Source organism: Thamnophis elegans, chromosome 12 (assembly GCF_009769535.1).
Source record: "Thamnophis elegans isolate rThaEle1 chromosome 12, rThaEle1.pri, whole genome shotgun sequence".
Taxonomy (NCBI): Eukaryota; Metazoa; Chordata; class Lepidosauria; order Squamata; family Colubridae; genus Thamnophis; species Thamnophis elegans.
In genome coordinates this window covers 34682476-34701518 of record NC_045552.1, presented here as the reverse complement: position 1 = coordinate 34701518, position 19043 = coordinate 34682476, and the positions used below count along the sequence as shown (strand labels likewise).

Sequence of the window (19043 nt, the reverse complement as noted above, 5' to 3'; positions counted from 1 at the left end):
GCACATACTGCACAAACTTAGGGAGAACCAGGGATGTGCAGTCAGGGGAGGCAGGGCCTCACCACTGTCATGATGAAAAGAAAAGAAAAAATAAAAGGAAAAAGGCAAAGGTAGTTGCTGCCAGAGTCAGCAACTCTGCTTAGTGGATGACTCTGCTTAGTGATTAACTGCAGGGGGAGGCGAGAGAACCACGTGCCTCCTTTAGACTATCATTATGATCACTTGAGCAGAGTTAAGCAAGGGTTAAAAGGCAAAAAATTCCTTATGCAAAGGAGGCATGTGGTTCTCTCGCCTCCTGCTCTGGGAGCAGCAGGTCTTGCCTTTTTCTTTTTACATTTTCATCATGGCGGATGAGAGGAGAGTTAAAATCCTGTGACACAGCTGGAAAAGGTATGTGGCTCAGATGGAGGGAGGGGGGAGGAATTCAAAATTATTGTAATTTAATTTGTAAGTAATTTTTTATTATGAGTAATTTGTGTGTGTGTGCGCGTGCGTTTCTTCACTTCACTCAAACAAACTCTCTCTCAATTTGAGAGAGAGTTTGAGAAGAGAGAGAAGGGGAAGAGGCAGGGAGGGCAGCCTTGTTTGAGAGGAGAGGGGCAGCCTGCCAGCAGAAGCGGGTTTTTTAGCCACCTCTGCTGGCAGGCTGGCACTTTCTTTTGCTTGCTGTGCCCCCCTTCCCTTTCTCCTCTCCCCCCACCGGGAGCCCCATCCTGCTCCCCTCTCCCTTTCCTCCTCCTCCTCTCCCCTTTCTTCGCCGGCTGCCGCCTTGCCCCCCCACCTCCTCCGTCCCCCGCTGTGTCTTTGTCGCCGCTTGAAGCTGAGGTTGCAGACGATCAGCCGGGCCTTCTTGGGGGGGGGGGGCTGGCCTTGGGGGGCTCCAACGCTTCCCGGATGGCCTCTTCACCACCACCGCCTTCTCCTGCCGCCCTCTGTTTCTTCTTGGGCTGCGCCAGCGGCACACTGATCCGGCGGCCACCAAAGATGCAGATCTTGCTCAGGGCCTGCTGTGCGTCCTCCGGCAGGGAGAAGCTGATGAAGCCCAGCCCGGTGCACGTCCCTCTGCCGGGCACCGTCATGGCCACCACCTGCCGCACCGGCCCCGCCTTCACGAACTCCCACTCCAGGTCGGTGCACGTCTCTCCACCAGGTGCCATCACGGCCACCGCTTGCTGCCTCGCCCCCTCCTCCTCCATCCCCACCACTGTGTCTGTGTCGCCGCTTGAAGCTGAGGTTGCGGATGATCAGTTGGGCCTTCTTGGGGGGGGCTGGCCTTGGGGGGCTCCGGCGCTTCCTGGGGGGGGCTCTTCACCACCACCTTTCTCCTGCCGCCCTCCGCTTCTTCTTGGGCTGACCTGGTGGCTGCCGAAGATGTGGATCTCGCTCAGGGCCCGCTGTGCGTCCTCCGGCAGGGAGAAGCTGACGAAGCCCAGCCTGGTGCATGTCTCTCTGCCGGGTGCCGTCACGGCCACTGCTCCTGCAACAGTGGTCCCGCCTGCCCGAACTCCCGCTCCATGTCAGTGCACGTCTCTCCGCCGGGCGCCGTTACGGCCACTGCCCACTGCCTCCTCCGTCCCCGCCGCTGTGTCCAACAGGCGTCCCGCATTTATGGCGGACATAAACATGAGCTGCCTGTCAGACACAGCGGCAGGGTCATTGCTTCTCACCGCTGCCGTGCTCTGCCGCCTCGTCGCCCCACCTCTGTCCCCGCCGCTGTGTCTGACAGGCGTCTCATGTTTATGGAGGACATAAATGCAAGACGCCTGTCGGACACAGTGGCGGGGACATTGCTTCTCGCTGCTGCCGCGCTCTTGCCTCACCAACTGTAATCCTCACCGCACGTCACTGGGGAGAACAGACTTTAGACGGCTTGATTAAAATCCCCAGCCATGACAAAAGCGCCCTCAGGATAAGCCTGCTCGATGGCATCATGTAACTTAAGAGAGTGCTGTGCTAACATTTGCATCAGGTGGAATATAGACAGCGATGATAACTATAACAGAAATCTCTCTAGGTAATGGCCAACAAATGAGTTAAGAATTCCACATCTGGAGAACAGTGTGTATAAGTAACTCTACTGTTAGTACACCAATCATTGTGTGTGTAAATACAAAGTCCTCCACCTTTGCTTTTACTGGAGGTGCTGTTTGTCGAAGCGGTTAGTTAGTTCCACTGATGCGTCCGGTACAAGTGGATGATGCCCGATCTCTGTGATGATCATGACACAGCAGTCGCGAATAAGCTTATTTGCTGCCATCCATAGCTCTAGTTCATCAGTTTTGTGGACAAAGGATCTAGAGTTGGTTAGAAAAATGCTTGGTAAGGCTGGTCTGAGGCTGCTTCCGTAACTGAACTAGCCAACCAGCTCTACATCCTCACCCCTGCTTCTACTCTCTTCACTGCCTCCTAGGCCCAACAATGATCCACGGAGTCTTACTATGTCATTTGGTATATTCTAAGACTGCTGGATGTTGTTGGTAATATCTAGTTGACTAGAGGATCCAATCTTCAGTAACTCCCTGTAGGCATAGACTAGTTTTTGCCTACATACTCCACTGTGACACCAGGAGCTCAAAGCCTCAGTGTCTACGCACGCTGCCATCTTGGAACTTTTATCCAACCTTTTTTGAAGCACAGACTCCATTTTGTTTGTCTCTACTCTTCCAAGCCTCATTTAGCTGTACCGGTATTTGAAGGGGTGAGTATGCTGCAGTAAAAATATTTGAAGTTTTTTTTCAGCCCTAATGAGACGCTAATGTTGGAGGGAGCAGCAATGAGAAAAGCAGGCAAAGCACGGAAAATCATTCACTTGTTAGCACCTCATTAGGGCTGAGAAAAGTTACATTAAATACGGTATATCATTTGGCATTGGCTCCAATTTGGCTGAATACCCCAGTTTGGGAACCCCGGCTTACGGCTCATGTGACACATGAACTCAACTTTCTAGTTCAGCAAAAGGCATCCTAATATATTGTCTGGAACTGGCTGTTACCTTGGTAATGTTGGAAAAAAGCAGGTTTAAAAATGTGTTTTTTTGTGGCATTTCAATGACATAAAAAAAACCCCCACACATGACTGAGACAATTTCACCATACGTGGCCTTTATTGGCGATATCAGGGCATCATTTATTATACAGAAGTCACATCACACCATTCTCTTCCAATTCAAACCCCTTATAAATCTATAGCAAAAGTGCACTTTTAATCTATAACATATATTTTTTTCAATATTCTCTCCCTCTTTCAAGTCAGGTATTATTCATAAAAACATTATCACCAAATATACAAAATACAAGCCTAGCCGTTTCCTATGCTGGGCAGTTGCCCCTGCCTTCTGATGGGGTGGGGGCTTTGTCTAGGGAGCTATCAGCTTTGCCCACCAAAGAGGGAGTCTCCAGGGTGAAGTGGTTTTGCTTGGAGATATTTTCTAACCGAAAGTTCATTCCCTAATGCATAAATAATGCATAAACTGCCCACTAGTTGCCAATAGCTATTTGTGTTACAGATGACATCCTCTGAAGAAAATTGGACTCTGCACTTTGGATTGAATATATCCACACCAGTTGCCCGCCTGAAGTAGGGAGACTGTTGAAATCCGAATTATTTGACGACACATTACATGACATTATGTGTCGCTAATGGAATGTCACTGTTAACCAAAAGGAAGCAGTTACTGTTAAGACTATGGCTGCAATCTTATGACCTCCCTGGAGGTCCCAGATATTCAGTTTGGTATCCCCCCCCCCCGAGGGTCTCCAACTTCTCCCAGGCCTCATGGAAATCTGTAGAAACTCTGATGCTCTGAAGTGGTCTAAGGCAAACGATGGCGAGTCTCTTTCTTCTCGGACATTGTCTGTGGAGCTTGAATGCTGCTGCAGAGATGGGACAATCGTGCAATGCAAGAAAAAGCTTTCCAATGGAAAAGTTAAACCCAGATATGGAGCCGAGGAAGCAAGGAAAAGAAAGCATTTTGCCCGACCTTCTAATCCCAGATTTGAGTTCAGCCATTGCCATTTTCTGAGTCGATTCTGTTCTTGGCAATTCCCGGCAGAAGATGATGGAGGAAGGTGATTGGGACAAGCAGAGATAATTTCCGAGTTCTCCCAAACAGGAAGCCCGTTCTTATTACTGTTCATGTGGATGAACAAAGAAATCTATGCTTTGTCAAGGCTCACCAAGAGCTGCTGGGATCAGCTGCTGTTGGTTGGGAGGGCGCTTGGGCATCAGACCTTCTGGGAGGCTGCTGTGAAGAGGGAGAGGCACCAATGGTTCCCACAGCCCAAATTAAGCTCAGTCTAAGCTTCTTACGAGCCTAAATCTGGCAGATTCTTCTCCACTGTATAATTTTTCCCCTCTTAAAAGAGCTTAGAGTTATAATGCGCAACATTGGAAAATAGACGTAAGTGTGATTTAGTCTTCCTAATACTGCCTTATTCCTCTGTCGAAGCAGCAAGCGCAGCATAAATGTGGACTGGAAAAATGAAAGCTGGAGAGCAGGAGAGGATGAAGTTAAGAGGAACTCCTTTCAAAGCATCGATAGACCTTAGTTTAAGTCCCACCCCTGAACTGTTTTCAAGGCCAAAATTGTAATTATTATTTAAACCTTAAAGTTTAGACCGGTGATGTCCATTTACAGCATGTTGATCCATGCCGAGAATTGCTTACATGCAAAACTGAACCCTTAATAGATCCTGTTTCAGCAGATGGCACTTTTGGCTTAGAGAAGAGATGTGACCTCCAACACTTACAACTATTTCTTTTTTGACTTCTACAGTATTGTGGTTCTGAGTCAAAATCTCTTTTTACAAAGGATTAACAGATTTATAAAGCATATAAAAATTACCTTCCAAGGAAAATTTTAAGAAAGAGACAAAGCGGAACAAATGTAGAATAAATAGTGTTATCGGAAATAAAAGTGACGTCTTTAAAAAATCTCCAATCCTGTAAAAATACCTAGTGTCCTTTTCCCATAGAAAAAAAAGTAAAAATTAAACCACGACGCTTCCAGAATGATTTAAGCTGGCTGCACAGTATCAAAACTGCAACTTTCTTCCTCTTGAGTCCGAAAAGAGGAAGGAATTCAGCAAATACCAGAGGGGAAATCATTCTGTTAGAAAACAGAAAAATGGCAATAACGGAAACCAAAGACGAGTCTTAAGCCATAACTGAACAGTGAATGGATTTTACAATGTTACTTTAAAAATCACTTTCTTGGTTCTTGAAGAGTTAAGCAGCCAGATTTCAAGTAGAGGTAAAAGATTTTGGAAGTTAGCAAGTATAAAATAGCCTAGAAAGAAAACCAAAGCAAAATGCATCCTTGCTCAGGACTGTTCTCCTCAAGGAAATGCACCACTTGATTGCCCACGATAACCAGGAGGAAACGTTTCTGCCATCACTCTGTTTCTGCCATCATTCTGGGCACAGCCTTGATCCCTTCTTTTGTGCACAAGATGTCCCCAAAATGTGCCATCTCAGTCTCTTGATTGGTAGAAAAGGATATATCCAGATTCTGAATTTTTGGAAATGTCTGAGGTCAATCCATAGAATTCTTCAATTGCTTGAGCATCAATTTTCTACAATTTAAGACAATGGAGAGGTTAATGAAGAGAGAGAATCAGAATCACTGTCTATTTCCCCTGGTCTAGCATTTTCACGCCCTGATTTTAAGCAGATAAAGGAGAATATTTGTAGCTCAGGGTTAAAATGAGGAGCCCTTGGTGTTCTCTGAGTTTGGTTGTTTTCTTGCAGATGTTTCATTACCCAAACTAGGTAACGTCATCAGAACTAGCACTGAAGATGTTACCTAGTTTGGGTAATGAAACGCCTGCAAGGAAACAACCAAACTCAGAGAGCACCAAAGGACCTCTCATTTAAGCAATTTTGTTCCAGCCTTTATCATTATGGGGACCTTCTGTCTATGGATTAGGAGGTGACATGTTAGCAGTGTTCCAATATTTGAGGGGCTGCTATAAAGAATATGGGGGCGGGGGGTCAACCTATTTTCTAATCCCCAGAAGGCACGACAAGAAACAATGGATGGAAACTAATCTAGGAGAGAAGCAACCTGGAAGTAAGGAGAAATATCATGACAGTTGAGAACAATTAATCAGTGGAACAGCTTGCCTCCAGAAGTTGTGGATGTTCCAACACTGGAAGCTTTTAAGAAGAGATTGGACAGCCACTTGTCTGGAATGGTATAAGGTCTTCTGCTTGAGCAGGAGGTTGGCTAGAAGACCTCCACGGTCTCTTCCAACTGTTATTCTGTTATATAGCTCATTAAAATTCAGCTGACAATCAAGTCAGTGGCCCTGGCTCCTCCCACTGAGAAGGTCAGCACAAGGTAAGGGATGGTGCATGATTGGTTCCGCACATGTGGCCTCTTCCCAGTCAGAAAGGCAGGGAGATTCCCCACTGTCATCTCTGGACAAACAAATGGACATTAAGAAGCAAAAGGCTCCTGCTTTAAATATACATTTAAAATACATTAAATATGCAACAAACCAATGAATTGAAACAACCCACTTGCTCTTTGCTGCTATTAACGACTTCACTGCAAATTTAGCGCCACCTCCTGCGGTCCACGGGGCTGAATGTATTTATCTGGGAAGAGGTTGGGCCCTTCCAGAGACAAGGAGCTAAGCCCAAACGTTCTGCTGCTAAGCGAGTCACTTATTAAGTGAATGTTGCCCCGTTTTATGACCTTTCTTGTCATAGTTCTTAAGTGAATCACTGGAATTGTTAGGCTAGTAACAGGGCCGTTAAGTCTATCTGCCCTCCCCCTATTGACTTTCCTTGTCAGAAGGTCGCAAAAGGGGATCGCGTGACCCTGAGATACAGCAATGATCCTAAATATGAGACAGTTGCCGAGCATTTGAATTTTGAGCACATGACCACGGGGATGCCGCAACGGTCATAAGTGTGAAAAATGGTCATAACTGACTTTTTTCAGTGCCATCGTAACTTTGAACGGTCATTAAATGAATTGTTGTAAATCAAGGACTACTACATAAGACTACAGACTTGAGACTGTAATTCACATTCAACAATTCTCACTCATCTAGGGTGTGTGTTTTGCCAATCAAACCATATTCTCAATAGAGAATATTGCATCGCCATCTGCAGAGTCCTCGACTTACAACCATTTCTTTAGCAATCATTCAAAGTTACAACAGCAATAAAAAAGTGACTTAGAACTGGTCCTGGCACTTACAGCTGCCACAGCATCCCCATAGTCACCTGATCAAAATCTTAACAAGGGACATGTACTTACATCTTGATATCTGTGTAAGTGTGTGTCCCCAGATGGCCAGTTGTGATCTTCCCAGCCAGCAAAGTCCAACAAGCAAAATCAATAGGGGAAGCCAGATTCACTTAATGACCACATAATTCATTTAACAACTGTGGTGATTTGCTTAACAACTATAGCCAAAAAAAGTTGCAAAATCAGGTATGACTCAATGAACAACTATCTTGCTTAGAGATGGAAATCCCCGTTCCAGTTGCTGTTAAGTTGAAAACTACCAGTTATTTATAGCAGGGATATTCACAGAGTTTGGTTCAAAACAATGCAGATAACGGCCACCACAGCCGAATCACAGCTCTGACGGGTTTTTATGTACATTGCATGTAAAAACTGGAAAATCTGCAGGACCCCTGAATGAACGCTTCAAGAGAGCGAAATCTGCTCTCAAAGTTACTAGCTTTCATGCAAGAGAAACACTGAATAGCTAACACTTTTTTCGCCAGACCCGAGAAAACCCTTCGCCCTCAGCCCTGACAAGTAAAACTGGCCCTTGTTTTCCTTCCCAACTGCCTCATCCTAGCAGTGAAGAGAAATTCACCATGCAAAAGAACTCGCGGTGCCTGTGTACGTTAGAGGGTTGAGCAGAGAGCCAATCTAATATAGCTGCATCCAATAAAGAAGTGTTTAAAATTTATGGAGTCTAGTAAAGCTGTAAGGACCCACCGGGGGCAGAGCAACCAGCAACATGGTGATTTATCTCACTCATTTTATTTAGCTACCCATTTCTAAAAGCAACAATGCTGCAAACTGAAAACTATATTGTAAAAAAAGGATGTCTTCACAAGATGATCAAGGGCCTGGAGACAAAAACATATGAAGAAGAGTTGTAGGAATTGGGTATGGCCAGTCTACAGAAAAGAAGGACTGGGAGGGAGGAGGGCGTGATAGCTGTATTCTAGTATTTCAGGGGCTGCCACAAAGAGGAGGGGGCCAACTTATTTTCCAAAGCACCAGAGGGTAGGACAAGAAGCAATGGATGGAAACTAATCAAGGAGAGAAGCAACCTGGAATTAAGGGAAAACTTCCTAATAACACAGTTGGTAAGGGAATCTGGTTTCTCCATTGTCTTTCGTGGTCAGAAGGTCGCAAAAAGTATCACATAACTTTGGGACACCACAACTGTCATAAATATGGGTCAGTTGCCAAGCGTCTGAATTTTGATTACGTGACTGTGAGGCTGCAATGGTCATAAGTGTGGAAAATGATTAGAAGTCTTTTTTTTCAGTGCCTTGGTAAGTTCGAATGGTCACTAAATGAACTATTGTAAGCTGAGGACTACCTGGAATAACTTTGTTTCCTCTCTGATGGACTACCCTGGTCATCATCTGGCAGCATACTGCTGCTCAGTTATTAAAGTGTGTGATGTGTGAGGCCTTTACACAAGTGTTCCACAACTTGGGAGTTCTGGGAGTTGAAGTTCATACATCTTAAAGATATGGAGGTTTTGATCAAAACGGCTCCGTAATTGATCTGCTCCCTTATTCACCTCTTCAGAATCTCTGAAACTGCCCTTGGCTTGTAGGATCCTAAGGAGCTTGGATTCCATCCAATTTTTGAGATTTTGGAGGGAGACCTTGTCCTCCTTGGCTACGAGACCCTCTTATTTAGACCCCGTCCTAAGCATTTTACAGCTCCTCACCCAATCTCCGGAGGGAGAACAGACTTCTCCAGTCTTCTGCTGTCCTGGATTGTTGTGGCATTTGTGCCTTTTTGATGTCATCTGAAGGCTTGTTAGTATTGATTTATTAGGGCTGGAACTGTTGTTTGCATGACCGTTTACAAAGAGTTCGTATTTATATTTAGGCACAAAAGCAGACACTGAAAATAGCTTTGAGCCAGTTATTACAAAGCACTGGAACCAAGCCTACCTCTACGATGTCATCATCAAAGAGCAACCAAAAGCCGTGGCTCTTCACAATGGTGATATAATGCCCACGATTTGGACCACTGCAACAAAGGAGAGAGGTAAGGTTAAAGCTGGATATGGGCACGTAGATACGAACTACGGTTCTCCTAGGACTTTTATCTCCCTTTGTGAGTGGAAGTCGCATCGTTTGTGCTCCCATCTATTTCAGAGGAAGCTGTGGCTGATTTTTGTGATTCAGCTCTGAGGAATCCCTGATCTTAGCCGAGAGGGAAGGAAGGATGAGGACTGGAGAGAAAGTGTCTCTGCTTGATTAAAGGCAAGAGCCACTCGCTTCGGACTTCTGATCCCAAAGCTTTTCCACAATCCCAAGAGGATGTCACCACTGAAAGGAAAAGCAACGAAAAGAGTCAGGTAGTCCTCAACTTATGACCACAGTTGAGCCCAAAACGTATTTGTTAAGTGAGTTTTGTCCCTTTTTACGACCATTCTAGCCACAATTGTTAAGTGAATCTCTGCAGTTGTTAAGTTAGTCACATGGTCGGTAAGTGAATCTGGCTTCCCCATTGACTTTGTCAGGAGGTCGCAAAAGGGGATCATGTGACCTTGGGACACTGCGACTATCACAAATATGAACCAGTTGCCAAGCACCTGAATTTTGATCATGTGACCACAGGGGAATCGCAATAGCACTGAGACTTACCGTATTTTTCGGATTATAAGATGCACCGGAGTATAAGATGCACCAAGAGTTTGAAGAGGTAAATTTAAAAAAAAAATTGCCCTCCCAAGCCCCAGGAGCACTCTACAGGCTTCCCAAATCCTCTGTACACCCCGTTTGTTTGCAAAAAATGGTGTGTGTAGAGGGTTTGGGAGACCTGTAGAGTGCTCCTGGGGGCTGGGGCACTGTTCCCTCTAAGGTGCGCGGCCGCGCGTGTGGCAAGAAAACCCCGTGTAGCAGTTTCTAACTGCCGCGCAGTGATTTCTGTCAAAGCAAACGTGGGGAAGTCCTTTGCAGGCTGCTAGAACTGGCCCCCGCAAAGGACCTCCCCAGACTTGTTTTGATGAGCACGGAGCGACTGACGGTAGTTTGCGCCGGCCGCGGCCGCTCAAACTACATCAGTCGCCCCGTGTTCAGCAAAGCAAGCCCGGGGAGGTCCTTTGTGGGCGGCCAATCCTAGCCCGGTGCTGTGCCTGAAATGAATCCTCAAAGCCCCTACCGCCACCAGAATATCTGCTGCCACCTCCTCCTCCTCCAACAGCACCACCACATTTGCTGCCCAGCGCTGCAGCTGAGGCGAAGCCGCCGAAGCTCCCGCTGGCGCCCCCGCCCATGGCAGCGGCGGCGGTGCCTCCCCCTCCACGCGGAGCACCTGAGCTGGCCCCCGTGTTATCTCTCCCCCTTCCTCCTCTGCCATGCTTTTGAGGAGCTATGAGGCCGCAGGAGCTAGTAGGAAGGCGGCAGAGGTGGAGGTGGCGGCAGGGGTACCCAGAGCCCAGCTGAGGTGCTCCAAGTGGAGGGGGAGGCACCGCCGCCGCTGCCATGGGCGGGGGCACCAGCGGGAGCTTTGGCGGCTTCACCTCAGCTGCAGCGCTGGGCAGCAAATGTGGTGCTGTTGGAGGAGGACGAGGCGGCGGCAGCAGTTATTCTAGTGGCGGCGGGGGCTCGTCGGCATCTTCAACTGCAGCCCTGCCCCCTGTGAAAAAAACTGAAGATGGAGCAGATCCACGCAGATGACATCAACATGACTGGAAGAGGAATTCTGGGAGTTGAAGTCCATAAGTCTTAAAGCTGTTAGGTTTGAAGACCCCTGGGATTTTTTTCCCTAAAGGGTTAGGGGTGCAAGGATCTTGTAACTTGACAGCTTTAAGACTTGCATGCTTCAATGCCAGAGTTTCTGAGCCAACATGACTGGAGGAGGAATTCTGGGAGTTGAAGTCCACAAGTGTTAAAGCTGTCAGGTTTGAAGACCCTTGGGATTTTTTTTTCTAAAGGGTTAGGGGTGCAAGGATCTTGTAACAACAGCTTTAAGACTTGCGTGCTTCAAATGCCAGACTTTCTGAGCCAACATTTTGGTTGCTAAGCAGGAGCGTTGTTAAGTGATACTGATATTATATAACACTTTTAATTAAGTGGGTACCTTGAATAAACATAACTTTGAGTTTCAAATAATACTGATTTTGTTGTTGTCTTAGGTGACATCTGTGAAAAAAATTCAGGTGCTCAGGCATGAAAATGTGCTGCTCAAACACTATACTTTTCTGCTCACACTGAAAAAAAATTAGAGGGAACATTGGGCTGGGGAGGGCAAAAGCAGCCCTGTTTTTGTGAAAAATGGGCCCATTTTTTGCTTGGTTTTGTTCTCCCCAGCCCCCAGGAGCACTCTACAGGCCTCCCAAACCCTTTGCATGTCCATTTTTAAGAAAAACAGTATGCGCAGGGCGGGGTTTCAGGAGGCCAAAAATGCTGTATTAAGTGTATAGGTTTTCACCCTCTTTTTTGGGGAAAAAAGGTGTGTCTTATACTTCAAAAATATGTATATACTGCTTCACAGTGCTTTTACAGTCCTCTCTAAGGGGTTTACAGAGTCAGCCTCTTGAATGATGGAAGGATGGAAGGCTGGTCATGGTCATAAGCCACTTTTTCAGTGCCGTTGTAACTTTGAATGGTCACTAAACATACTATTATAAGTCAAGGCCTACCTGTAGTACATACCATATTTTTCGGAGTATAAGGCGCACCAAGATTTTGAAGAGGGAAATTTAAAAAAGAAGTTTTTGCACTCTGCAGACATCCCAAAAACGGGCTGTTTTTCGTCTTATACTCCGAAAAATACGGTAAGTGCAGAGGTCTTTGGGAGTAAAAACTAGTTTAGCAGTCAGGACTCCCTCCTGAATAGATTTAACTCCCTCCTGAAGGCCTAGTAAGAACTATCCCTCTCTCCAGAAAAGTTAGGGACAACTCCCCATCAGATGGTGGAAGCAAGGTTGGCTCTGGACTGTGGTTTTGCCCCTGTGTGGAAATCATCTAGAGTTTCAAACTTTCGCCCACTCTCTGCACTGGCTTCACGGATCTTCTTTGGCTACAAGGAATCCTTGATTCCATGTGGATTTTCCTTATTGCTTTTCCACTCCTGGGTTCAAAATTGCTTGGGTATAGATGAGACTTTTGGCTTGCCCCATGACCACTGGGCAGGAAAAATAAGCATTACGATAGTCCTTGACTTACAACAGTTGCCAATAATAGTTGCCGTGTCCCGGGGTCACGTGATCTCTTTTGCGGCCTTCTGACAAGCAAACTCAACGGGGAAGCCGGATTCCTTTAACAATCATGTGACTCACTTAACAACTGCAGCAATTCACTGCGGCAAGAAGAGTTGTAAAATGGGGCAAAACTCACTTAACAACCATCTTGCTTAGCAAAACAAATTTGAGGCTCAACCAATTGTGGTTGTCAGTTGAGGACTACCTGTATAGGTTTGGTACACATTTTTTAAGTAACGTTTTAAGCCTTGCTGGCTACCCCAAAGCATGAATTTAAGAGCTCTGCCATACCAGTTGAATAAATAACATAAAGAAAACCAAAAACTGTCAATGAATAAATAGACATGTGCTTTGGAGGTCTCACTTGCACCTTGGAATTTAATCCTAAAATGTAGGTGACGACCTTAAGCCTTGTTTGTACAGACAGAGGGCATCACATTTTGTGCCAGGCGATCATGTGCAAATCCACGACTGACAGAACAGCACCAAGCATGGTTTGGTGAGCAAATTGTAGTTGCACAAATCATGCAGAGTGTGACTTGGGAGTTCAATCTATGGCTGAGATAGGATCCTCCAGAGCAGTGGTGCCTGACCTTTTTGGCACTGAGTGTCGACACAGGAGGGCGCTCACACCGGACCACAGATACCCGGAAGAGAGCATACGGCTGGTGTGCATGCGTGCACAACCAGCCGCTTTCTTCTGAGTTCCATTGTGTGCATGGGCGCCAGCCAGCTGGACTTCACACATGCGCATGATTGAACCCGGAAGAGAGTGACCGGCCGTGGGTGCATACGCGCTGGACAGCTGGTCGTTGCACATGTGTGCAACAGAACCCAGAGGGCTGTGTGTGCCACCTGTGGCATGCGTGCCATAAGTTTGCCATCACGGCTCTAGAGGGAAAGAATGGCTCTATATTACACACCTCTTGTACAAAAACTAATTAGGGAGGCTTATAACTGAGCTCTGAGAACAAAGCCAAAATTAATGGATTCAATAAACATTTGCAAAATATGCAGCTTAACTGCCCGGGGCTGCTGCTATAAAAACCCTTAAATCATTTGGCTAAACTGCTTTAATAGCTTCTTTGTTCCAATAATGGCTGGTTTCAATTCTCCTTTGCAGTAGATGAAGTTCCCATCAACATTTTCTATCCATCCATTTAACCGACATACACATTTAAAAATGCGCATATCAATTATCCACCCAAGGATGGAAAAAAGCCAAAGGTTCCTGTGGGCGTATAGCAGATTAGGGACCCTTGGCCTCAACAGCTCTCTTGAACACAATCCTCTCCTCCTGCTCGCCTACAGCTGCCCTGGGGATGCAAATCCAGGCCAAAGGGAGAAAGCTGCTAGAGCAAGGTATGCAGGCAATCCTTGACTTACAACAGGTCTTTTTCTCACCGTTTGAAGTTACATTGGCACTGAAAAAAGTGACTTAGGAGTGTTTCCATCCATAAGGCTGCACAGCATCCACAGGACCATGAGATAAAAATTCAGACATTTGGCAACTGACTCATGTTTATGACATGTTTGGCCTCCCAGGGTCACACCCTTTTGAGACCTTCTGAAAGGCAAAGTCAAGGGGAAAGCCAGGTTCACTTAACAACTTAATAACCGCAGTGATTCTCTTAACAACTGTGGCGAGGTAGGTCATAAAATGAGGTAAAATTCACTTAACAACTATCTTGTTTAACAACAGAAATTTGGAGCTCAACTGTGGTCATAAGTCGAGGACTACCTATGCGATGGCCAGACCATAAATAAAATGGAGGGGAAACGGTGCAGAACGGAAGGGTTTTGTCTTTTCAGTTGGCAATTGAGGGCTTCAAGAGAGGATGGGGGAAGAGGCCGGGAGATTTAGTGACGGAGGGGATCTGCTAAGAACAAACTGCAGCTAATTGAGAAGAACTTGAGCTTAGAAAGGTCTGGAGCAGAAGGGGGAAGTTAATTTGGGAGGGGGGAGGAATGAGGAATTTTAGCCCTACCTAGAATTGCATGCATCCAGCCATGCACCAAATGTTACCGTTGCATCTTGATGACTGATCTACCCCTTGCCCAAATGGTAATGCTAGCCCAAATCTATCCTTGGGTTAAACCTGGGGGGCAGTGGTGGGTTGCAGGTGGTATGCCCCGGTACGGGCATACCAGTGCCTGCCTGGAGCACTGGGCACCGTTCCAGTACGGTGCTCTGGAGGGCCCACCCGAGCTCCTTACCTGAATTTGAGCTTTTTGGCGCTTCTGTGGACATGGACAGAGTGCACAGAGCGCATGGCGACTCTGTGATGCTCCGCCGAGAGCTGAAATGTCGCGGAGGTGTCGCAAGAGGTAAGGATGGATGAGTGTGCTGCGCACGTTCATGTGGTGGACGCCGGGCCCTGTACCATACCAGTTGCACCGGGATCCAGAACCCACCATTGCTGGGGGGAAGGGGGTGTTGTCTCCCTGAAGTTCACCTGCAACTCAGGAAAGACGAGGGGGCTGCAGCTTAGCTATGACTTGGTGATCTCTGAGCTTGGTGGCTTTCTTGCAGGTGCTTCAACTGCCAACTAGGTAATATCAGTGTTAATCCTCGCCCTGATGAGGTTAATGAAACACTTGCAAGAAAACCACCAAGCTCAGAGAGCATCATGGGCCTCTCCTTCCACTCTGCAAACCCGGCTCCCTTCTAGCATTGACGACGTTAGCTAGCTGGGTCATGAAACGTCTCCAAGAAAATCACCAAGCCCAGAGAAGACCAAGGACTCCACAGTTCTCCTCCTTCTCCTCCTCATTGCAAAGCCCACTCTTTTTCTAGCACTGAGGATGTGACCTAGTTGGGCCATTGATAAAGGAGAATATTTGTAGCTCAAGATTGAAATGAGAGGTCCACAGGTGCTCTCTGTACTTCCTTGCTTTCTTCCAGATGTTTCATTGCCCTAACTAGGTAACATCATCAGTGTTACTGGTAGTAAGGAGTGCTGTTTGTTGTCAGTTCGTATGACTGGGCTGCTTACTAATGGCTCTAGTTGGGTCATGAAGCACCTGCAAGAGAGCACCAAGGACCCCATAGGTCAGTGATGGCTAACCTTTTTGTCGTCATGTGCCAAATGCATGTGTGTGCCCGCACCCATAATGCAATGCATGCATGACACATCCCTCACACCCCAGTTTGGGCTAGCAGGCCTCCCTGCAGCCTCCTGGGATCAAAAAGAGGCCAGGGAGGATCATGCTCCTCCCGCACATGCTGACATGACCACCCACGCACAAGCGCTTGCATCTCCCGCATGTGCCATGCCCCTGTGCATGCCAAAAGATCAGCTGGCCAGTGGGGAGGCGTGCACGAATGCCTGATGGAGCTGAGCTGGGCTGAGGGCTCTGTGCCCCACCTGTGAGACGCGTGCCATAGGTTCTCCATCACGGTCATAGGTGATTAGTAACATATATGACAGGGTTTTTTTCGGGGGGGGGGGGATATTTACCTGCCACAATGTACCACCACAGCCACGAGATCATACATCCGGTCTGGGTTTGTAGCATCTCCTGATGTGTTGAAGAGTCGCAGCTCCAGAGGGAAAACCACGCGGTAGGAAAGCTTGGTGTATCGGTGTAGCTGGTCCATGTATTTGAACCTTTTCAAGTGCAAAGCCAGAATCATAGGCAGCTTTTTCACTCGCATCCTTGGGGAGCAATGGAAGATCAACAAAAAAAGAAAACAGAAACAAAAGCAGCTCTTAAAAAAACCAATTCCACCGAGTTTATTCAAGTTTAAAAAATAACCCCAGTGAATAAAGTAAAGATAGTCCCTGACTTACAAACAGAATTGAGCCCAAAAATTCGGTCGTTGAGACATTTGTTAAGTGAGTTTTGCCCCATTTTACAACCTTTCTTGCCTCAGTTGTTGAGTGAATCACTACAGTTGATAAGTCAGTAACCCGGTTACTAAGTGAATCTGGCTTCCCCATTGACTCTGCTTGCCAGAAGGTCGCAAATGCTGTTCAGGAGACTCCAGGAAACGGCTACTGTCACAAATGTGAACCAGTTGCCAAGCATCCAAATCCTGAGGCCCTGATCACCATGGGGATGCTGGAAAGGTTGCAACTGTAAAAAAATGGTCAGAAGTCACTTTTTTCAGTGATGAACCGTACTTTGAACGGTTACTAAAAGAACTGTTGTAAATCGAGGACTACCTGTACTGCTTGATAAATCCACCCCACCCCCCAAAAAAGAAGCCAGGAAAGATATGAAGCAGACTTCCTTAATTCTGGGATGACTTGAGCCCTGAGCAACAATTGAATGCAAGGCAGCTATTAGTTCAGACCCAAACCACCAACCAAATAAATTGGCTAATATTGACAAAGAAATCAGGAAAAAATGCATTTATTTATTCTCAATTTTTAAAATCCCACCTTTTTAATTGTTTATAAATCACTCAAGTGTGTGCATGCAAACAGCTTTTAATTTGGGTATGCGCACATGCGCAGTTTGGGCACTCGGTACCTAAAAGGTTCGCCATCACTGTACTTGCCCAAACTAGGGGCCTTTTGCTCTCCCTCCCCCATATTGCATCAAGAAAACTTGAGTTTGGAGCCACCAACAAGAGTCAAATGCTACAGAAAGAACATCTGGTCCCGTAGAGGATTTATGACACTCCTCTGTCTCTTTCTTTGGCGTGATTAATTTCATGGTTCGACACCTGGAATTCACTAGTTTTTCAGGCTCCAAAAACCATCAGAGGTCAACTGCTCTGAAAAGCTCCTGGGCCCCAGAATGAGTGAAGCCTCTCCTGGAAGGAGAAGGCAACCCTTGAACTACAGTAAGGACTGCAGAGGAGTCCCTGGTCCACTTTGAATTTGAGGTTTTCTTCAAAGGAAAAAACTGCAGAATTATAGTCATGAGTAATATCAATGTTATCTTTGCGTCTGCAGAGTTAATCATACAAAATAAAAAATGAACAGAATTATGAGGAGCGGGATCAGTTATTCATCTGTTATTCAGCTACTTTTTTCTTTCTCATGTAGAAACTCATTTGGCCATTCTTCACATTTCTGAGATTAAGCCAGATGTTTTTGAATACACCTCAATAAACTATAACAGAAGTCGCATCCATTTCCTCTATATACTTTTTATTACAAAAAGATACAACGAGAAGGTAAAAGCTAACACAAACTAATATAGTGAGGAAGAAGTCACTTATGTGTGTTGGGTGGAAAGAAGGAAGGAAGGAAGGAAGGAAGGAAGGAAGAGGTAGGTAGGTGAGGGGAAGGAAGGAAGGAAGAAATGCAAGAAAAAAGCTGAAGAAAAGTAACATAGAAAGGAAGAAAAATACAGAGAAGTGGCTTCTAAAATTTTCCCTAACAGTTATAGATAAAACATATTCGACCCTCTCGCTCTAAAGTTCCATTATATTAGTTCTGTTTCCATTATCATCAAAACCACAAATCACAAATTAGAAATGTGTCTTTCATAAATGACAGAAAGATCTTTTTCAACTCTAAAGTGGGGGAGTTGATTCTTTCTCAGCACAGTCTATCTGCCAGGCAGTGTGTTGTAAACGTACCAAGAACCGAAGTCCCTGGTGGGACCCAGATATGTAATAAAAATGCCTCTTGGCCTCACCTCTTCTGTGCTTCCTGTTTACTGCGGCACTGCTCACAGTAGTACTTGTATTCGCTGCACAGTGTCTCGGTGTTACTGAACCCTCTGCAAAATGGAAGATTGGAGCAGAAGTTATCATTTATCAGGTTTTCCAGCACTCAACAGATTTTCTCTGGGTCGTCTGTACAGAGCTTCCCCACAGGACAAAGATCCCTCTGTTTGCAGTGGGAAATGCAAATGTCACGCAGCACCACAAAACGGGCAGTTTAATGGTTGAAGCTAATCCCTCTTCTATTTTTTCCCTGTCTCCTTTAGGCCCCCATCCCTAAATGACTCAGAGAAGGAACAGTAAGGAAAAGCCACTTATGACGACTTTGTTAGACTGGGACCTTTTGTGGCTAACATAAATATCACATCAAACAACTGGATTTACAGTGGCCCAGTGATTCAAGGATTTGCAATTGTATGATGGCCAAACCAAGCAAATAACTCTCCCTGAAACTCTTTTAGAAGCCTTATAAAAGGCAGAATACACATAGTTAAATAAAAATAAATAACACTCTAGGAAGCTATTAGTTTTAGCTATTAGTATTAGTGTTGGTTCCGGGGCTTCGGTGTCCTGGGATTAAATAAAGCCTCCCGGTTTTATCTGGCTGCATTTTCTGCTTTTGTTGAAATGTGTACCTCAGGCAGTGGGTGATTGATGTATTTTGTTCCACATCAACCGACAGGTCCAGAAAATCTTCATCTTTGCTGCTTACCTTGAAGAGGTAAAAATGCAGATTTTAGAATCTTTAAGAAATCGAATGAAGAATGTACAACTGTACAGCATCTAATTCGGAGCATTGTTCTCGGCTAAGCCTTTCATCTCAGTGAAGGATCCCCAGCCAGTCACATTCCCTACACTTACTCCTAGGAATGCGGGTTTTAGGCTTGCCTTCATTACAGGTAGTCCTCAACTTATAACAATTTCTGCTGCTAAGCGAGGTAGTTATTAAGTGAATTTTGTCCCATTTTACAGCCTTCCTGGCCACA

General features: G+C 45.9%; 1 protein-coding gene across 3 annotated transcripts in view; it reads right to left on the bottom strand.

The window, feature by feature from the left end:
- Positions 1–3076: 3076 nt before the first annotated feature.
- Positions 3077–19043, bottom strand: part of LOC116515688 (ubiquitin carboxyl-terminal hydrolase 12-like) — a 55594-nt gene continuing 39627 nt past the window's right edge. For 2 of the 3 annotated variants that reach the window (XM_032227849.1, XM_032227851.1), the window contains 5 exons: positions 18693–18769; positions 18030–18113; positions 15893–16090; positions 9172–9250; positions 3077–5573 (listed from right to left, as the gene is read on the bottom strand). In XM_032227849.1, the coding sequence (XP_032083740.1) occupies positions 5472–5573; positions 9172–9250; positions 15893–16090; positions 18030–18113; positions 18693–18769 (540 nt within the window). In that variant the 3' untranslated portion in view covers positions 3077–5471. The remainder of the gene's footprint in view (positions 5574–9171; positions 9251–15892; positions 16091–18029; positions 18114–18692; positions 18770–19043) is intronic. The other variant, XM_032227850.1, reaches the window with a different exon arrangement.